The sequence below is a fragment of the Vulpes lagopus genome, chromosome 12 (genome assembly GCF_018345385.1).
Source record: "Vulpes lagopus strain Blue_001 chromosome 12, ASM1834538v1, whole genome shotgun sequence".
NCBI classification, from domain to species: Eukaryota; Metazoa; Chordata; class Mammalia; order Carnivora; family Canidae; genus Vulpes; species Vulpes lagopus.
The window spans coordinates 18,875,898-18,895,183 of NC_054835.1; the positions used below are offsets into that span (position 1 = coordinate 18,875,898).

A 19,286-nucleotide genomic window follows, 5' to 3' on the forward strand; every position below is an offset into this window, starting at 1 on the left:
CAAACCAAGCAGTGGTCAGCAGGTACCTTTATTTGGACCAGACATATGAGTCAGATGATACTCCCAATAATCAGACCAGTATGGCTTGTGAGCAAAACAGACAAAAAAGGGCAACCAAACAGGACCAGTTACTATTTTCCATGTGTGTTCACAAGTGTTTGATTTTTTGAGTTGGCCGTGAGTATAAATTTAAAGAAAGCCAAGAAACAGCAATGAAGTGGTGTCCCAAGCCACTTGGTGAACAAGCTAGGAAGGATGATGAAAGTATAAGGAAGGGTGAAGTGATCCAATAGGAAGCGCACTTACTTCCACATCAGGTTTGAGACACCAGACTTCAGAGTGAAGGGACTTATGTCAGGTGGTCTGTAAAAACAAGACTAAGGTTTGGAAAGAGGAGGAATTAGGAGATTTAAAAAATATATATATATTTTTTTTTTCTGGGATGACCTGTTTGAGACAGAAACAAAACTTTCCAGCTTAACCCATTTCTGAAAGTCAGGCTGAACCTGACCCTTGAGTAAAACCAAGTTTGAACCTCTTGCAGAACCTTTTCCCCAACCAAGGGTGGAGGCAAAAAAAAACAAAATAAAACCAACCAACCCCATGATAGTTTTTAATATTAAAAGAGGCATAAATCAAACTTAAAAATGGCCTGAAACATGCCACCCTTCATTTCACTGATAAAGGATATGCTGTAGAGAATCAGGAGTCAAGGGTTTAATCACATGTGCCTTATGGGTCAAGTGACTCATGAACATGCCAAGCAGGCCACATTTCTTGGAAGTTTATCCAGTATCTGGTCTGGTCATGCTCACAATGGAACTTGGGCACATGATGAGGTATTTGGCACCACTTCCGGATAGCCTAGCCCACACCCCTGTGTCTGTGATCAGGTGACTGGTCTGTGTATGCCAGTGTCCTCAGAAAGGGAGGTTTTGACTCTGGCTCCTGCCAGAGTCTTGCTCTTATGTGTTGCTGGTATGTTTCAAATGCTGCTGAAGACATGGGTTCTGAGAGGTTTTCCTCATACTGGGTCCAACAGGAAACTGCCCTCTGGGCATCTCCCTGCTGGGCCAGTCATTATTTCATTTTTTCTTTCTTTTCTCCTCATACTTGTAGTAGGGGCTCCGCAACATGAAAAGCAGAAGCATAAGAGGGATGAGAAGGTAGGGGGCATAGACAGATACGAGGGTTAGTCGTTCACGGAAAGTCTTAGGTCCTTGTCCTTTGAAGCCACTGGCTTTGGAGAAATCCTCAAATAGAAGCGTGGAGAGAATTGGAATTAGAGTGGTCATGGTGTGAACGGAGTAAATGATTGCAGGGGTGCGGATCCACCTGCAGCCTCCTAAAGTGGGAGGAAGAGAGAAGCATTAGGTCTGTTCGTGACTCCAGGGATGCAATATTCCCCACCTCTTCTCCCTTCAGCTGAATGCTTCCACCTCCCTTCTAAGTGCAAACACACGGAAAACTGGAAGTGTTATAATACTGCCGAGCACAGGGTTGGGGATCTAGCACACTGAATGCCAGAGAACCAAGGGCGGGGGTCAGAATTTACTGCAGGAAAAACTCTAGGGCAGTAAAATGGCCATGACGATTTAGTGGGGTGGGGAGGGGGTGCCGACAGCATCTGCTAAGTAATTATCTACAGGTGAGAAGACCAACAGATTCTGCCAAGACATGGAGTTGGGGAGTCCGAGGGGAAATATGCTGTAGGAGCTTAGTGATCACGGACAGGAACATGGCCACCGTCTTTCTAGAAGCAGTAGTCACAGGGGAACACTGTGAGAATAAATGAGAAGTTATGCCCTTGAGGGGTGAGCTTGATGCTGCTGCTTAAAAACCAGTGTGGTGCTACCCACATCAGAAAAGCCAATGATAAGAAAAAAATTCTGCAGGTGCATAAAGTAAAAATACCCCCCCCCCCCCCCAAAAAGAACGCGACAGGTTCAATCTGTAAGCAGCCTTGGGTGTACGAGAGATTTCCAGTTGACTGAGGCAGCCGTACAGCCCAGCTGAGCAGGCTCCAGCTGGAGCCACATCCACGTCCCTGCCCGAGATCTCTCCAGGCCGTTCCCACCCCAGCCGGGGTCACCCTCACACCAACGAGACAGACCACTCCCCTTCTCTGAGACACTTTCCCAAAAGACTTCTGGGACCTAACTTCAGGGCAAAAATGTGATTTCCCCACCAGTTACCAACCTCTTAAGAAGGCATACGTTGCCATGGGAAAGAAAGGCAGCTGGAACACAAGCTCGCAAAACAGGAAGGACTTAAACCACATTGGAGGAGCCTGCAGTAGAGGGTCTTTGAACTCCGTAGTGTACCACTTTAGCAGGTTTGTCAACTGAGGAGACAGAAAGATCATGCTGAGTACAGCCGCCTGGCATGACATGCTAGCAGCTCCACCCTGCGGGAGGAGACTATTACCCAGCCCCAGGGCAGCCTAGATGGTCACTTCACAGAAACTCACCAGCTCTGACTCCAGTCTTCCCTCCTCCGGGCCGCTTTCCCCAGCTCTGACAGCGACCCGTGCTACCTGGCACCATGACTCGGTGACAACACATATCCCAGGGTGGTGCCCACTACCAAGAGCAACAGTTCCTAGCATTGGTAGCTTCTTAGTTTGCGGAATGAACACACAGAGGCCCATATCTGTCAACACTCATTCTTGGTAAAGCACAGTTGTGAGAAGCATCCTGCCATCTGGCCTTGAACAACAGCGGCTGCACTGAAGCTCCGAGGGCCAGATGGCCTCACACACAGAAATGAACTGAGTTTGTCTCGCGCGTGCGCGCATGTGTGTGTGTGTGTGTGTGTAGGGAGTGGGGATGGAAGGGAGATCTGACCTCTATAAAGATGCAATTTTAGACAATTTAATCCCTAAATCTCAAGCTCCTCCTCATTCTTAACTACCATAGTTCTGAAGTTTTCTTTTAGGAGCCCAGTGGGATATTTGTAGAACAAACTGTCCAGACCACAAATTACAGAGCTGCTAGGCCATGTCACTGGCAGGAGGGTCAGCAGTCTTAGTTCCAGCTTGGGGCCCACCCTCCTAATTACACTGTTAAATCACAAGATGCAGATCCGTGAGGACGTGGCTCCTGGCAGACAAAAGCAGCAGGAAGGTCTGAAGTTGCCCATTATGAGCCCTTTCTAAGGGTCCAAAGCGTAGGGTTCCCCACACTATACGGACTACTGCAGATTGTGGCATTGCACATCCTGTCTTAACATACTTGCCTCCAAAGCCAAGTATGTTTCTCGATATTATGATAAATAAAGGTAACTTCCAATGTTAAGAATTTAGCTTGCAATGGAAAACCCAAAGATAATTTTTCCTGTTAATTTTTAATCAAAAGATAAAGGCTCACTATTGTGAAATAGAGGCCCCACTGCTGACAGTAAGCTTTAAGCAAATATCCAGAAACAAACATTCTGTTAGCACGATACTAATTTCAGAAAGGCTCTGGCTAGATAGCCAGTTTATTGACCAAGTGATAATCAAATTTGTACTTGATCTGAAATTGAAATCTACGGCCATACCCTTAGCTTCCTTCTAGGCACTTTTTAGGGGAAGTAATGGGGTAGAAAATACTCATAAAGGTTAAGTCCCTGCAACTCTCCTGGACTCTGTTTCGTCATCTGTAAAACAAGCAACTTGAACCAAATGGTTAAGATCCTTTCTCGCTTTCTAGATTTTCTTAAAAAAATATTGGTGGGAATGACCTGCTTTGAAGATTTACCCTAGAATTTAAAAGGCATTCTGGTTTGTTTGAATTTCATTTTCTATTCAATTTGTATACAACCGCTCAGATCCACCTATTTCATAAATCTGGACAGCTCTAACAGCATGGTCACTTCTAAGGGCTGCAAGATGAAATTAGTAAAATTTGGGATGCCTGGGTGGCTCGGGTTGAGCGTCTGCCTTCAGCTCAGGGCATGATCCTGGAGTTCCAAGATCAAGTCCCATATTGGGCTCCCTGCATGGAGCCTGCTTCTCCCTCTGCCTACGTCTCTGCTTCTCTCTGTCTCATAAATAAATAAAATCTTTTTTTTTAAATATAACTTTTTAGTATTTTTTTTAAAAAATATTTTATTTATTCATTCATGAGAGACACAGAAAGAGAGGCAGAGACACAGGCAGAGGGAGGAGAAGCAAGCTCCATGCAAGGAGCCAGATGCAGGACTCGATCCTGGGAATCTGGGACCAGGCCCAGAGCCAAAGGCAGATAGATGCTCAACTGCAGCCACCCAGGCGTCCCAAAAATAAAATTTTTAGTTTTATTTTTTAAAGATTTTATTTATTCATGAGAGACACAGAGAGAGAGAGAGAGAGAGAGAGAGAGAGAGAGAGGCAGAGACACAGGCAGAGTGAGAAGCAGGCTCCATGCAGGGAGCCTGATGTGGGACTTGATCCCGGGTCTCCAGGATCACACCCTGGGCTGAAGGTGGCGCTAAACCGCTGAGCCACCCGGGCTGCCCAAATAAAATCTTTAAAAAAAAGAAATTAGCAAAACTTAATCTAATCAGCTAGCTCTTGTAGTAATCAATTATGATCCAAACACCTGCCCACAGTCACATAATAGCCACATGAAGCCAGAACAGGGCATGGATTAAGGGCAGATGGAAGGCAAATCACAGGTCCCTCGCCAAATGAAGAGTATGGGACCTAGGGGCTGCAATTCTTGGCTCTGAGCAAAGAACTTAATCTCACTGAACTTGTTACGGTACTTACCTCTCACTATTGGTAAGATAAAATGAATTAATGTACATGGTCTTTACAACAATGGCACCCACATAGGAAATGTTATGATTACTTAATTGAACGTAAATAACACATATTCAGAGAAATGCAAGTTTCATCCTATTAAAATCTCAGCAAGTAGGGGCACTTGGGTGGCTCAGTGGTTGAGTATCTGGCTTTGGCTCAGGTTGTGATCCCGGGGTCCTGGGATCGAGTCCCACATTGGGCTCCCCGTGGGAAGCCTGCTTCTCCCACTGCCTGTCTCTCATGAATAAATAAAATCTTAAAAAAAAATCTCAACATGCAACTGGTCTTTCATAAGTATCCTTATTAGGTAAGATCCAAGAAAAGGATTATACCGGACTCACATCTGACTTAACTTACCACTGTTATCCATGAAACTATGTACCTGGCCCTATGCACAAGGATTTCTAAACCAAGAGTTGCTACTAAACAATCTTGCACTTTTCTACCTTGGAATGAGGGCAGAGGGGCGCCTGGGCGGCTCAGTTGGTTAAGTGTCCAACTCTTGACTTTGGCTCAGGTTATGATCTCAGGGTTGTGAGATCGAGCCCCGAATTGGACTCCTCAATGGGTGTGGAGCCTGCTTAAGATTCTCTTCCTCTGCCCCTCCCCACTTATGCTCTATCTATGGGAAAAAAAAAAAAAAAGAAAAAGCACAGACTGATTTCACACACAGATGCTCACCTGTCTTTAAGAGATGCAATGCTGCCCAGCTGCAAATGATACTATAAAATGCTTCCCCATCCTCTCCATGTTCTAAGTAAAACTAAAATTCTTACTGTTTCATAGTAAGAGTTCTTCCCAGTGTTGATCGGTTCAAACCAAGGAAGATGTTTAACTGGCAAATTTTAGCCAAACCATTACTGGATCTCCATAAACTTTTTAGTTCTAGGGGAAAATTCCTTCTATTCAGGGAAGAAAAACACAACAGATGTTAAGATTTGGCATTTTTTGAAAGAGTCTGATAATAACTCAAGGATTTTATTATTTACCCACAAAGAAGCAACAAAACCATAAATCTCTACTCCAAAGCAACAAGAGTGAAAAGAGACAGCCCTTCCAAAATAGAATGCCTCTGTGTTGCTAACACCTTCAAACAGCATCAGATACCCCCCCCCCCCCCCCCCCCCCCCCCCCCGCCCAACACACACAATTTCTGGCCAGATCCTGCTTGCAATGGCCCTTCACCTTTTTTTTTTTTTTTAAAGATTTTATTTATTTATGATAGTCACAGAGAGAGAGAGAGAGAGAGAGGCAGAGACACAGGCAGAGGGAGAAGCAGGCTCCATGCAGGGAGCCCAACGTGGGACTCGATCCCGGGTCTCCAAGATTGCGCCCTGGGCCAAAGGCAGGCGCCAAACTGCTGCGCCACCCAGGGATCCCCCCTTCACCTTTTATAATAAGTCAACATTAATAAAGGTGATAAAACTTAAGCAAATCAAATATATAAGCTTAAAGGGGTCTTTATGATGCTGGACACATTTTAATTATATTTTGTGAGTGGTGAGCAAGGACCTGTAGGAATTGGGACATTCAGAAAAGATAAAGTGCCAGCTGGAATACCTGGAGTAACACATTGCCCAGTATTTTTTTTTTTAAGATTTTATTTATTTATTCATCAGAGACACAGAGAGAGAGGCAGAGACACAGGCGGCGAGAAGCAGGCTCCATACAGTGAGCTCGATGTGGGGACTTGATCCCAGGTCTCCAGGATCGCGCCCTGGGCCAAAGGCAGGCGCTAAACCGCTGAGCCACCCAGGCATCCCAGGTGCCCAGTATTAAAGGGATTTGTAACATTGAAGACTGTAAACAGGCGGCCTGCCTGAGTTTTGCTGGCCACGCAGCCTCTGCAAGCCAGACAAGGCTCTTCTTTCTTCCTGGCAACTAATGGCTGGTGTGGAGGGTGTGGAGCTGTGGCGACCTGCTGAGAAAGGGTATGTGCTACCTGGGCTTACGCTGCAGGCTGAATTATGGTCCCCAAGATATCCCCTCCTCATCCCTGGAATCTCTGCCAGTAACCTTATATAGCAAGAGAGACTTTGCAGATGCGTTTAAGGGTCTTGAGATGGAGAGGTTAGGCTGGCCACCTGGTTGACTCTAAATGTAGTCCTAAGTGTTCCTCTAGATTGAGTGTACCTCTATAAAAGAGACTGGATTATAGAGAAAAAGGCAGCAAACAGATGACAGAAGCAGAGACTTAGTGATATGGCCGTAAGCCAGGGAACGCTGGCAGCCACCACCAACTGGAAGAGGCGAGGAACAGATTCTACCGGAGAACCTTCAAAGGAACCAGCCGTGCAAGATTTGTTCTGCACTCCTGACCTCCAAAGGGAGGGAACAAATGTTTTAAGCCAGTGTTTCTGGCATTTTGTTACAGTGGCACCAGGAAACTTGCATGGGCCTTGCATGTCTGACCTTGTAACCCAGCTCTCTCTTACTTGGCTGGTGAGGCTACAGAGCCCTGACTTGCCCACAATACCAAAGCAGTTCTTGAAAGAACCAGGTCCCCAGGCTGCACCTGCAGAGTCCCATGCTCTTGTCACACACTACTACATTTTTTCCCAAGAAAAGGTAAGTCAGAGGTCTTCCCAGTCATGCTTGGATCGAGAAGCAAACAAAAGGACTATGGCGTGGGGTACTCTTGAGCAGTGGCATTTCTGGGAGGGTCAGACCCGTAGAAAAGTTAATGGACGCTACAGACTCTCCTCCCAGAAAATATAAGGCACAATTTCACATATACTACATCGGGGGTTCATGGACTTTTGATTGAAGAACTCCTGCTCTACAGAGAAAAAGCTAAAGAAAAACAGGCAAAATCAAGTCTTTAAGTAGACAGGTCAGTCTTGCTCGCAGTTCTGCATTTTGGAGGAGCATAGAACTGAGGACAGGGATTCCATGGAAGGACGTTGGGGGTCCAGACATGAAAAGACCAGGGAAGATAAAACGGTAGCTCTGAAGGGATGAAAAGCATTAAAGCAAAGTTTGGGGTAAAGAATACTCATCAACAACCAGGAAAAGGAGCTTTTCGCCTCTCTATTCAGGTGATCATTCTTGCTCAAACCTAACAAAAAAGGCTACCTTAAAAAGATGTCTTTAAGTTACTTATGAGCTTTCGAAGCCGCTGGATCCTGATATTGGAGTAATGACGATCTGTGAATGCCCTTTGTACGGGTCTAATTCTACTCGCACTATTTCTTTGGGATTAGACGGTATTTTATTTATTTATTATTATTATTTTTTTAATTTTTATTTATTTGTGATAGTCACAGAGAGAGAGAGAGAGAGGCAGAGACACAGGGAGAAGCAGGCTCCATGCACCAGGAGCCCGACGTGGGACTCGATCCCGGGTCTCCAGGATCATGCCCTGGGCCAAAGGCAGGCGCCAAACCGCTGCGCCACCCAGGGATCCCTAGACGGTATTTTAGAGCTCTTTCAAAGCACACACAAATCCAGCGCGTGACTGAGACGTTGGTTCATCCAGGCTACTTCCGTCAAATACTGACAACTGACCGGGGCGGGGGTTGGGGGGGAGCCTTATGCACGCCCAGGGAAGAACTAACTTTCCCAAAGGACCAAAGCGTCTGCCCCCAGCAGCTGAGGTGAGCGTCGGGGACAAAGAAAACCCCAAGCAAGACATCGAGTTGAAGGTAAGGAGGGACTGGGGCACGGCAGGGCCTAAGCAAGACCCAAGGAGAGGCGGGAGGGAAAGGGGGGCAGAATCCGAGCCCGCGGGGAGGAGGGTCTTAGCGCCATGGCACACCGCAGCGTGCGCAGGGGCCCCAACCTCGACGGCCGGAGGTCAAGACCGACGTCGCCCTCACCTCGACTGAGTAGAGTTCGCGCGGCAGCACCACCTGCAGGTCCATGAGCAGCGTGATGGGGATGTGGGAGAGGAAGTAGAGGCCCAGCAGCCACTCCAGGCCGCGCCGGGCGCCCAGAGACCCCATCATCCGTTTGCTGCGCCGGGCAGGAGCCGAGGACGCGCTCGCCCCGGCCGCAGACGTGGGAAGCAGGCCCGAGCCCGCCCAGCGTCCGGCACCCGGCGCCCGGCCGCTCGCCCCGCCCCCTGGAGCGCTACGCCGGCCTCTCCCATTGGCTGGCTGCGAAGCCGCGGCGGGAGCGGTGCTCGTCGCCGAGCGCTCCCATTGGCTCGTCCGTCTATAGCGTGTCGAGGCGGCGCCCCGCGGACCATTTCCATTGGCCGCCGGGGGGCGCCGCGTGGGCCGGGGGCGGGGCTCCTCGCCCGCAGCGTGGGCCGGCTCCTGGGCGCGCGGTGTGCCGGCCCTCCCGCCGCCGAGTGCGCGGCGCGCTGTGCTCCCTTTCGCTCGTACTTCGTTCATTCACCGCAAGCCTGTAACGCCGACTGAGCGGCTCCCGTGTGCCGGGCCACGGGCGCTGGTGGCGGTGGGCTCCCAGGGCAGCGGCGGTGCCGCACGCCGGGGCCGGCCGCGCAGCGCGGTGTGATCCGCGCGGTGGCTCGGCGTTCAGGGCCGTGGGGACACCGGCAGGATCCCTGTTCCGTCGGAATCGAGGGGTCGCGCAGCCTTCCAGGGGTTCAATTACACAAGAAACACAGGGATATAGTAAGAGGATGGACAGATCTTGGTTGGCCCCGAAGAATGCGGGAGGATTTATTCATTCTGCAAATATGGGTCTTTAACTGAATCTTTCACTGAGGAGTGGGATACAGGAGAAGTGAGTTGAAGAGAAAGGTAATCTGTTTCTGGCTGTGTTGACACTGAGCAGTGTCTGCTGCCTCTGAGTGGAGAAGTCTAGGAGGCAGTTGGATGAACCTGTCTGGAGGTGTAGATTTGTGTGGCATCAGCGTTTGATGGGAGTGGAAGTGTTGAGAGCAGAGGGGCCCCGTAAGAGGTCCTGGAGGAGCTCCATCCTCAAGGGTGGTGTGAGGAGGGCGCCGGGGCACAGGTGCACAACGGAATGTGATGCCATAGAAACACGGTGTGTGTGTGATCACTTGGGTCAGAGCAGCGCCGAATGGCCCTGCAGTGACCCTCTGAGAGCACTTGTGGCATGTGGAGGCAGGGGCCAGATGACAGCAGGGCAGGTTAGGAGGAAAGGAGAGGATGGGGCAGGAGCTTGAGGGAGATGTGCCCCACAAAGGGCTTACTTCTTTCTCAGATGAGAGAGACTGGGACACTTTTCACTTGTTTAGATGCTGTTGGAAGTTTCTGGGTCACGGGGAGAGTTGACATTATAGAAGAGAGCAGGAAATGTGGTTCAAGGCCCCCAAGTTGCTGGAGAGAATGGAAGGATTAAGGTGAGGTCAGAGTGGGCCTGTGGGGACTGGGACAGAGAAATTGGTGGCAGTGTAGAGGGCCCAGCCGAAGTAGGTGGCCATTGATCTGGAGGCCTGGTCTCCTAGGCTGTGTGCTTTTCTGCACTGTGGGGTCTGGTTCAGGAAAAAGGGCTGTTGACTTAATCTGGGTTTGGGGTTCAGGGAGAGTGGCAGTTTTGAGACATTGGACAGGAGGGGTTGATGAGATGGAGCATGTGCTCCAGGATAGGTAGGGGAGGAGGCCGAGGGGGCCTGAGGGCTACAGCCTGGGAATGGATGTGAGGAGGCAGGGCTAGTGTGGTGGGAGTTCCTGCGGGAGTGGGCCTGAAGGCGGGGAGATAAGGACAGGGGGGCACAGGGTTGGAATTCCTGGTGTCACAAGAAATTCTGTGCATGGGAAGGTGTGGCTGAAATGGAGAGGAGGGGGAAGGTGTTTGGAGATGGGGTCAAGGGCCAGAGAACCAGGGCATGGGGTGGATGGGTGGTGACGACCACCGGGGAGTAACCAGGGGAAGGTGGGCTTAGGCTGAAGCATGGCTTAAACTTCACAGGGTGGAGGGGAAATGGTGTGCTGATAGCCTTGGGGAGCAGGGAGGCTGGTGAGCCCACCTCCTGACCCTGAGCTTGGGGTGTGTGAAAAAATGAACAGCCTCCCCTGGCAAGGGCTGTGGGGATACCGAGACCTGGGAGGGCCGGTGCCTGGTGTCAGGTCCTGCCACAGGAGAAGGCTGAGGGTGTGCAGGGGTTTGGGCCCTGGAGAGGAGGGGGCTGTTTACTGGGTGGGACAGAAGGACAGAGCCCTGGGGAAGGAGGGCATGGGGCGGGGAGGGGGTGGTGGAGTTGAAGATGCAGGATGAAGGGCAGGAGTGACAGAAGCTGTCGGACTCGAGTGCTGGTGGCCCAGGGCTGGCCGGGCAGGTGGAGCACTCTCTCCCACACAGCTTGTCCGGAGGAGCCCAGCCCGAAAAATGGCTTTGGGGACCAGGCCGCCCCTCCTAAGCTGTACTCCATGCTGATTAACACTGCTTGCTGGCGGGGGTGAGGGTGGGGGTGGGGGGGAGCAGCATGTGGGGCCCCTAAGCCGGGATTTGCCCAGGGAACGTGTAAGCATACAGCTGCTAATGTGACCATTCCTCAGAAAACCTCTCACCCAGCCAAGTTTGTTATCTGTAGATAAAGACTTTCAAAGCCAAGCACTTTCCCTACCAGGATTTTCTACCCAGAAAAAAAAAATCTCTGGGCAGTTGCTGCCTTATGTTTGAAATTCCTTTAGTGGGGGAACTGCCAGCTCTTCACTCGAGGTCAGATAAGTGGTAGGAGGCAAATGGCCCTGGGGAGGAGGGAGGACGGGGCTGATCCACCAGCAGGTTCCCCTGCCCAAAGCAAGGGGTAAGTGAAAGACTGATTTTATAAAGAGGGGAGGAAGCTCTGAGCAGTTTCCTTGTCTTTCTGAGTGAGATGAGGCAATATTTATAGCACCTTTTGAAAATTATTTGCATTGTGATGAGACAAACACCATTAGCCCAGCAGTGGCCGCCCTGGTGGTGGAAGTGGCATCCTTCCATTGGAATCACAACTGAGAGGTGCTAGGAGGGACCTGCTGCTTTCCTGTTTGGAAAGAAAAAAAATAACTGGAAACTTTTCATTATTCTGTTTTATCCCCAGGGGGGGGGAAAAAACCAGAAAAGGTTTTATATAAAATTTTTGGATTACAGTGTTTTTTCCAGAGAACGTTAAACTTTATTATAAAATCCTAATAATAAATTTTATAATAAATTTTATGTAAAAAAATTATTAGAACTAATCAATGAGTTCAGCCAGGTTGTGGGATAAGTATCAATACACAAAAATTAATTGTATTTTTATATATTAGTAATGAACAATCTGAAAATGAAATCAAGACAATTCCATAAAAAATAACTACTTGGAAATAAACAAAGGAAGTACAAGACTTGTAATAGAAAATTACAAAACCTTGAAAGAACAGAAGAGCTAAATAAATAGTGACATCCCACGTTCATGGATTGAAAGATTTAATATGGTTAACATGACAAATTCCCCAAACTGATCTACAAGAATCAGTGTAATCCTTATCAAAATCTCAGCTGGCCTCTGCAGAAATTAACAAATTGTTTCTAAAATTCATACGGAGGGGCCCCTGGGTGGCTTAGTGTGGGCTAAGCATCTGCCTTTGGCTCAGGTCATGATCCCAGAGAGTCCCAGGATTGAGCCCAGCAGACACCCCCTTCTCCCTCTGCCCCTCACCCTGCTTGTGCCCTCTCTTACTCGTTCTCTCAAGTAAATAAAGATTTTTAAATCTTTTAAAAATTTTTTAAAATATGGAATACGTGAGTGGCTTGGCAGTCGAGTGTCTGCCTTCAGCTCGGCATGATCCTGGTGTCCTGGGATCCAGTCCCTCATGGGGTTCTCTGTGGAGAGCCTGCTTCTCCTTCTGCCTATGTGTCTGCCTCTCTCTCTCTCTCTGTCTCTCATGAATAAATAAAATCTGTTTTAAAAATTAAAAAAATTAAATTCGTATGGAAATGCAGGGGACTCAGAAGAGCCAGTCTTGAAAAGGAACAAAGTTGGAGGACTCCACTCACTCTTCCTGATTTCAAAACTTACTGTAAAGCAACAATAATCAAGACACTGTATAGAATGGAATTGAGAGTCCAGAAGTGAAGCCTTACATTTACAATTAAAATCATTTTAAGTATCTAAAATAAATTATTACTTAGAAAAGAGACAAATTATCTAATGAATAAACTTCTATTTCTGGGACAGCACAGCTTTACATATGTAGTGTATATTGTGGTAAAATATACACACAATTTACCATTTTAAACATTTTAACTATACAGTTCAGTGGCATTAAGTACATTCACATTGTTGTGCAGCCAGCACCATTACCCATGTCCAGAACTTTTTCATCATCTCAATCTGAGGTTCCATACCTATAAAACATTAACTGTCCATTCTCCACTGGTAACCATTATACTACCTTCTATGAATTTGACTATTCTAGGTACCTCATATAAATGGAATTATACAATATTTTTCTTTTGTGTCTGGTTTCTTTCATGTCACATGTGTTCAAGGCTCATTTGTGTATATGTATCAGCATTTCCTTTCCTTTAAAGCCTGAATAATATTCCATGGTGTATATGCATATATAAAAATATATAAATACACATTTTGTTTATCCATGCATCCATGGATGGACATTTGGGCAGTTTCCACCTTATGGCTATTGTGAATTAGTGCTATGAACATTGGCATTCAAATATCTGTTTAAGTCCCTGCTTATAATTCTTTTAGGTATATACCCAGAAATGGGACTGCTGGATCAAAAAATAATTATAATTTTAGGAACTGCCATACTTTTCTATAGCGGCTGCACCATTTTACACTCCCATCAGCCATGTACAAGGGTTCCAACTTCTCACATTTTCGCCAACATTTGTACAATATTTTTTGATAATTTTTAAATCTTTTGCCTATTTTTGTCAGAACTTGGTAGCTGCGGATTCCAGCTAATTCTAATTATGGAAAAAATGACTACCATATGAATTGATTGAAAAGTCCTTATTGGCAAACCAAGCAGTCAAAATTTAATTTCTGTTAGAAAAAGTCTGGCTTCATTTTATACATGTTTCCATAAAAAACCCTCGCACTTCTGAATTTTAAGACAGAGCTATGGTATGAATTTGTTGCCTGAGTGAACGAAAATTCTGCTAGTCTCAATATTTCTTAGTAATGCTCTCCGCTTTACTTTCAAGAAGTTCTCTCTCAGGATTGATGTATTGTTTGGCAGCAGGGAGATGAAAGAGGTGGGGGCTTTATAAACAAAAACTTTAATATTGTCCCTTTTACTTAGCAACCAAGCTTTTTACACACAGGGTCATTGTGCCACAGTAGTAATTATGGTCTAAGAAGTATTTTTCTTTTGTAAAGCAGGAGAATGGTAATTGTGAAGGGGGAGGTGGTGGTCACATGGGATAATGAGGATGGTAGCAACAATTTGAAGCTGACTCTCTTAAAAACAGATGTACCTCTGCACCTCCAAGAGTCTCATTTACCTCCACAGGTGTTTAGAGAATCCTGGTCTGATTTTATCCCCTTCCCAACTAGACATTATTATTATTGTTTTATGCAATCTGCATTTGCTTAGTTTTCCCTACATGTTCATCAATTCTTGCATTGGAGATCTGCTTTTTTTTTTTTTTTTTTTTTTTTTTTTTTTTTTTAGGATTTTATTTATTTATTCATGAGAGACACACACACACACACACACACAGAGGCAGAGACACAGGCAGAGGGAGAAGCAGGCTCCATGCAGGGAGCCCAACATGGGACTAGATCCCCGGTCTCCAGGATCACGCCCTGATAAGAAGGCAGATGCTCAAACACTGAGCCACCCAGGCGTTCCTTCTTCTTGAAGTACATCCTTTGGTGATGATCTATTCATAGCAAACTGAATTTGTGTTTTGAAAATATCTTTAAGTCTTTGCACTAAATGACAGTTTATAATTTTAGGTTAACATTTCTTCTTAAAACTTTGAATTTCATTCTGTTGTCTTCTAGCTTGAGTTGTTGCTGTTGAGAAGTCGTTTTCAATGTTAATCCTTTTAGGCAATTTTTCTCTGTTATATATAGGACTGCTTTGTCATCCTGCCATTTCACTAGAACACATTACATATCCTGCTTATGATTTGTGTTCTTCCTAAACCCAAAGATTCCCTATTATGACAAAATCTAGAAAATTTTCATCTATTTAATTTTTACTCTTTTATCTTTGGAACTCCTTTTTTTTTTTTTGAACTCCCATTTTATATGGATTTGATCTTTTTCACTATATCCCTCAAGTCTCTTAATGTTTTTTATTATCTCCTGTGCATATTTGTGTGTTTCTGCTATATAATAGGTAATGTATTCTTGGTAATCTTTCACAAGTTTTAGTTTTTCCTTTGGCAGTGTTCAATCGAACTGTTTAACTGATTCATTCTATTTTTTTTCAATGATTTTTTCATTTACATAAATTTATTAATTTTCAAATTTGCCTGGTCATGGTTCAATGACTTTTCTTTCTTGCTTGGCCTTTTTTTTTTTTTCTTTTTTTTTAAGAGGAAAGAGTAGGGGGATCCCTGGGTGGCTCAGCGGTTTGGCGCCTGCCTTTGGCCCAGGGCGTGATCCTGGAGTCCCGGGATCGAGTCCCACGTTGGGCTCTGGCATGGAGCCTGCTTCTCCCTCCTCCTGTGTCTCTGTCTCTATCATGAATGAATAAATTTAAAAAATTTAAAAAAAAAAAAAAAAAAGAGGAGAGAGTGGGTTGGGAGTGGTAGAGGATATTAAGCAGGCTCCATACCCAGAGCAAAGCCTGATGTGGGGCTCAATCTAATAACCCTGAGATCCTTACCTGAGCTGAAATCAAGAGTCAGACACTTAACTGATTGACCCACCCAGGCGCCCCCCCAACTGTAAAGTACAATATTATACCTTCATTTCTCTAAAAAATTTAAAGCATAATCATTTTGTATTTTGCATTCAGTACTTCCATATCTTTAGTACTTAGCATTTATTTATTTATTTATTTATGATCTTATTCATTCATTCATTCATTCATGAGAGACACACACAGAGAGAGAGGCAGAGACACAGGCAGAGGGAGAAGCAGGCTCCACGCAGGGAGCCGACGTGGGATTTGATTCCGGGTCTCCAGGATCAGGGCCCAGGCTGAAGGTGGCACTAAACTGCTGAGCCACCTGGGCTGCCCCAGTACTTAGTTTTTAATGGTCTCTCCTATATAGTCGCTTATTTCTTTATGTTTTGTAATTTGGGGTTGTGAGCTCATATTTTGGTGTGTTTTATCTATGTTTGCTTTTGCCAGGCACTCCAGGGCACTATTAGCTGGGAGCCACTTTAGTATTTTGATTTGCATTTCCCAGGCTTTGATTGTAGCATAAATCTGAACTCTAAATGATGAGTATGGGTAAACTAAGTATGGTTTAGTGTTCTTGTGGAAGACTTCTTTCCCACCAACAGCTAAGGTTGTAACAGATACATTTCCTTGTGACAGGCTGGACTTTGTTTTTTTCCTTTAACTGAAGGAATAGCTCATTGAATATTTCAGCTATATGTGGGAATCTAAATTTTTTTTTTTTTTTTTTTTGGGAATCTAAATTTTAATTCCATTTCTTGCTCAGGGTCATGTCTCCTGTCTCCCCCGTGCAGTATTACTAGTCAAGGTTCTAATATGTTCGAGTCTGTGTCTTCCACTGAAAGATGGGACTAAGAATAGTACCCACATTATGGGGTTGTTGTACAATTAATATTTGTATGTTACTTCGAGCAGGGCCTGACATATTATAATCAGTTGATAAATATTAGCTTTAATATTAGCTGCTATATTTTTTACCAGTTGGCAAATGACCTTAGGGAAGCAATGGCTCTAGTGTTGTCTGGTTTTGGTCCTTAAAGATTTCCCTTCTTTCTAGAAGTTTGGCTACTTATTGTTATATTTCATCAAGGATTCTTAGGTGTTTGTTTCAGAGTTTTTTAGAATATCAAGTCATCTGTATTGCTGGAAATAAAAACATTTTTGCTGTACTTAAAAAGACATATGAACACAATTAGTTGCAAAACTCAACTTCCCCTGATTCTTGAGTTAGCTGAGAGCATGGATATTAAATATGTGGTCATTCAATTGGCCTTTATTTGCCATATGTATGATGATGTATGTGAAGACATGTTAATTTTCAAGGCCCTTGTTGTTGGTAAAGTAACTGAAGAACTCTTGAATGACATGAGTTTTGGCAAATGAGATGGAAAATGGTTTGTTTATAAAAAATGTGGCTTGAATATTGTCGTTTAAGAGAATCTGTAATAGGGACACCTGGGTGGCTCAGCAGTTGAGTGCCTGCCTTTGGCTCAGGGCATGATCCCGGAGTCCCAGGATTGAGTCCTGCATGGGGCTCCCTGCACGGAGCCTGCTTCTCTCTCTGTGTCTCTGCCTCTCTGTGTGTCTTTCATGAATGAATAAATAGAATAATAAAAAAAAAAAAGAATCTGTAATAAAATAAGCAATGATGTAAAAAACATGTACTACTACATATATGCACAATGGCTTACCTGGGAGAAAATTGGGTTAGTTGGTTCTACCTTGAATTATTTGTCCTCATGGAAAACAAATGTCGTGACAAAGGATAAAAACATGGATACAGGATCATTAATTCAAGTTATTCATTATTTACCTTCATAATAAAAAATGTGGCTCAAGTTAGAAGCATTAGCTCTGTAGGTATTCATGTGGAACAATCTTTCACATATATCACATGGAAAAAGGGAGGTGGAAGACAGTGTGCAGATTATGCTATCATTCCTATAAAAATATATAAGCTTGATTATGCAGAGTGTAGAGTGTATGCAGAGTTCTGGAATGATCCACAGAAACTAGAAATGGTGGTTTGGCTTTAGGGAAAATGATTCCCTTTTCACGTCCTTTTGTAGATTGTGCCATGTGAATGCAATACTAACACACACACACTCTAATGTTTTTAAGAAGAACCTGCAATATTGTCTGTACAAGATTTTTCTTAAGGATAAGCATTCTGAAAGATTCTAAAGCTGTTCATTCTAAAAATTATGATATAGTTGCTACAATTAACAACTGGATGAAGGTAAGTTGGCTGTGAGGATGATGAGCTCTGAAAATTAGTGTTATTATCAAAATAAAAATCAAAATAAACTCAACTGGGTAGCCCGGGTGGCTCAGCGGTTGAGTGCCACCTTTGGCCTGGCGCGTGATCCTGGAGACCTGGGATCGAGTCCCACATCTGGCTCCCTGCATGGAGCCTGCTTCTCCTTCTGCCTGTGTCCGCCTCTCCCTCTGTCTCTCATGAATAAATAAATAAATCTTAAAAAAAAAAAGTAGGGAAAACAATTATATACCAACAAGCTAGACAACCTAAAAAAAAAAATGGATAAATTCCTAGAAACATACAATCTTCCAAGATTGAATCATGAACAAATTGAAAATGTGAACAGACTGATTAGTAGTAAGGAGGATGGAGTAGTAATGAAAAATCTCTCAACAAACAGAAGTCCAGGACCAGGCAGCTTCACTAGAGATTTCTGCCACACACTCAAAGTTTTTTTTTTTTTTTTTTTTTTTTAACTCAAAGATTTAATACTGACCTTGCTCAAACTCTTCAAAAAAGAACCAAAGATGAGGGAAAGCTCCTAACACATTTTCCAAGGCTAGCATTACCCTTATACTAAAACCAGGCAAGGACACCCGTAAAAAATTACAGACCAATATATTTGATGAACATGGATGCAAAAATCCTCAACACAATATTAGCAATCCAAGTCCAAAAATACTTTAAAATGATCATATACCATGATCAAGTGGGATTTATTCCAGGGATGCAAGGATGGTTCGACACCTACAAATCAATGTGATAACTCCACATGAACAAAATAAAAGAAAAATCATATGATCATTTCAATAGATGTGGAAAAAGCATTTTATAAAATTCAACATCCATTTATAAAGACTCTCAATGAAGTGGGAATAGAAGGAACATATCTCATAAGGGTCATATATGAGAATCCTATATTAAATTCAGACTCAATGAAAAAAAATCATATTCAATGGTGAAAAGCTGAAAACTTTTCCTCTAAGATCAGGAATAAGACAAGGATGCCACTTTTATTCAACATAGTATTGGAAGTTCTAGCCATGGAAATTAGGTAAGAAAAAGAAATAAAAGTTATCCAGATTGGAAAGGAAAGAAGTGTAACTGCCAGTATCTGCACACACGACTGACTTTCTCTATATCTATATATCCATATATGTCTATATATCTATATCTATATATATAAATAAAAACTACCAAAAATACAATTAGAACTATTAACTTAATTCAGTACAGTTGGAGGTTATAAAATCAATATACAGGTATCTGTGGCATTTTTATACACCAGTAACATGACAGCTGAGAAATTAAGAAAACAATACTGGGATGCCTGGCTGGCTCAGTCAGTAGAGCATGTGATTCATGATCTTGGTTGTAAATTTGAGCCCTGCATTGGGTCTAGAGATTACTTAAAAAAAAAAATTTAAAGTCTGAAGCATTTACAATTGCACCAAAAAGAATAAATTACTTAGAAATAAATTAAACCAAGGAAGTAGAAGACTTGTATACTGAAAACTATAAGATGCTG

The 19,286-nt window shown here is 44.3% G+C and overlaps 1 protein-coding gene across 1 annotated transcript; it reads right to left on the bottom strand.

The window, feature by feature from the left end:
* Nucleotides 1-12: 12 nt before the first annotated feature.
* Nucleotides 13-8,800, bottom strand: TMEM97 (transmembrane protein 97). Its single transcript, XM_041724427.1, has 3 exons — nt 8,587-8,800; nt 2,200-2,344; nt 13-1,345 (listed from the first exon to the last, which is right to left on the bottom strand). The coding sequence occupies exons 1-3, from the start codon at nt 8,713-8,715 to the stop codon at nt 1,086-1,088; spliced, it is 534 nt and encodes a 177-aa protein (XP_041580361.1). The 5' UTR covers nt 8,716-8,800; the 3' UTR covers nt 13-1,085.
* Between the last annotated feature and the right edge of the window lie 10,486 nt (nt 8,801-19,286).

Coding starts and splice junctions, on each gene's coding strand:
- TMEM97 (XM_041724427.1), bottom strand. CDS start 8,715: ATGATGGGGTCTCTGGGCGCCCGGCGCGGCCTGGAGTGGCTGCTGGGC. Junction 2,345..8,586: donor GCGAACTCTACTCAGTCGAG/GTGAGGGCGACG, acceptor CTGTCTCCTCAG/TTGACAAACCTGCTAAAGTG. Junction 1,346..2,199: donor AACGTATGCCTTCTTAAGAG/GTTGGTAACTGG, acceptor CTCCCACTTTAG/GAGGCTGCAGGTGGATCCGC.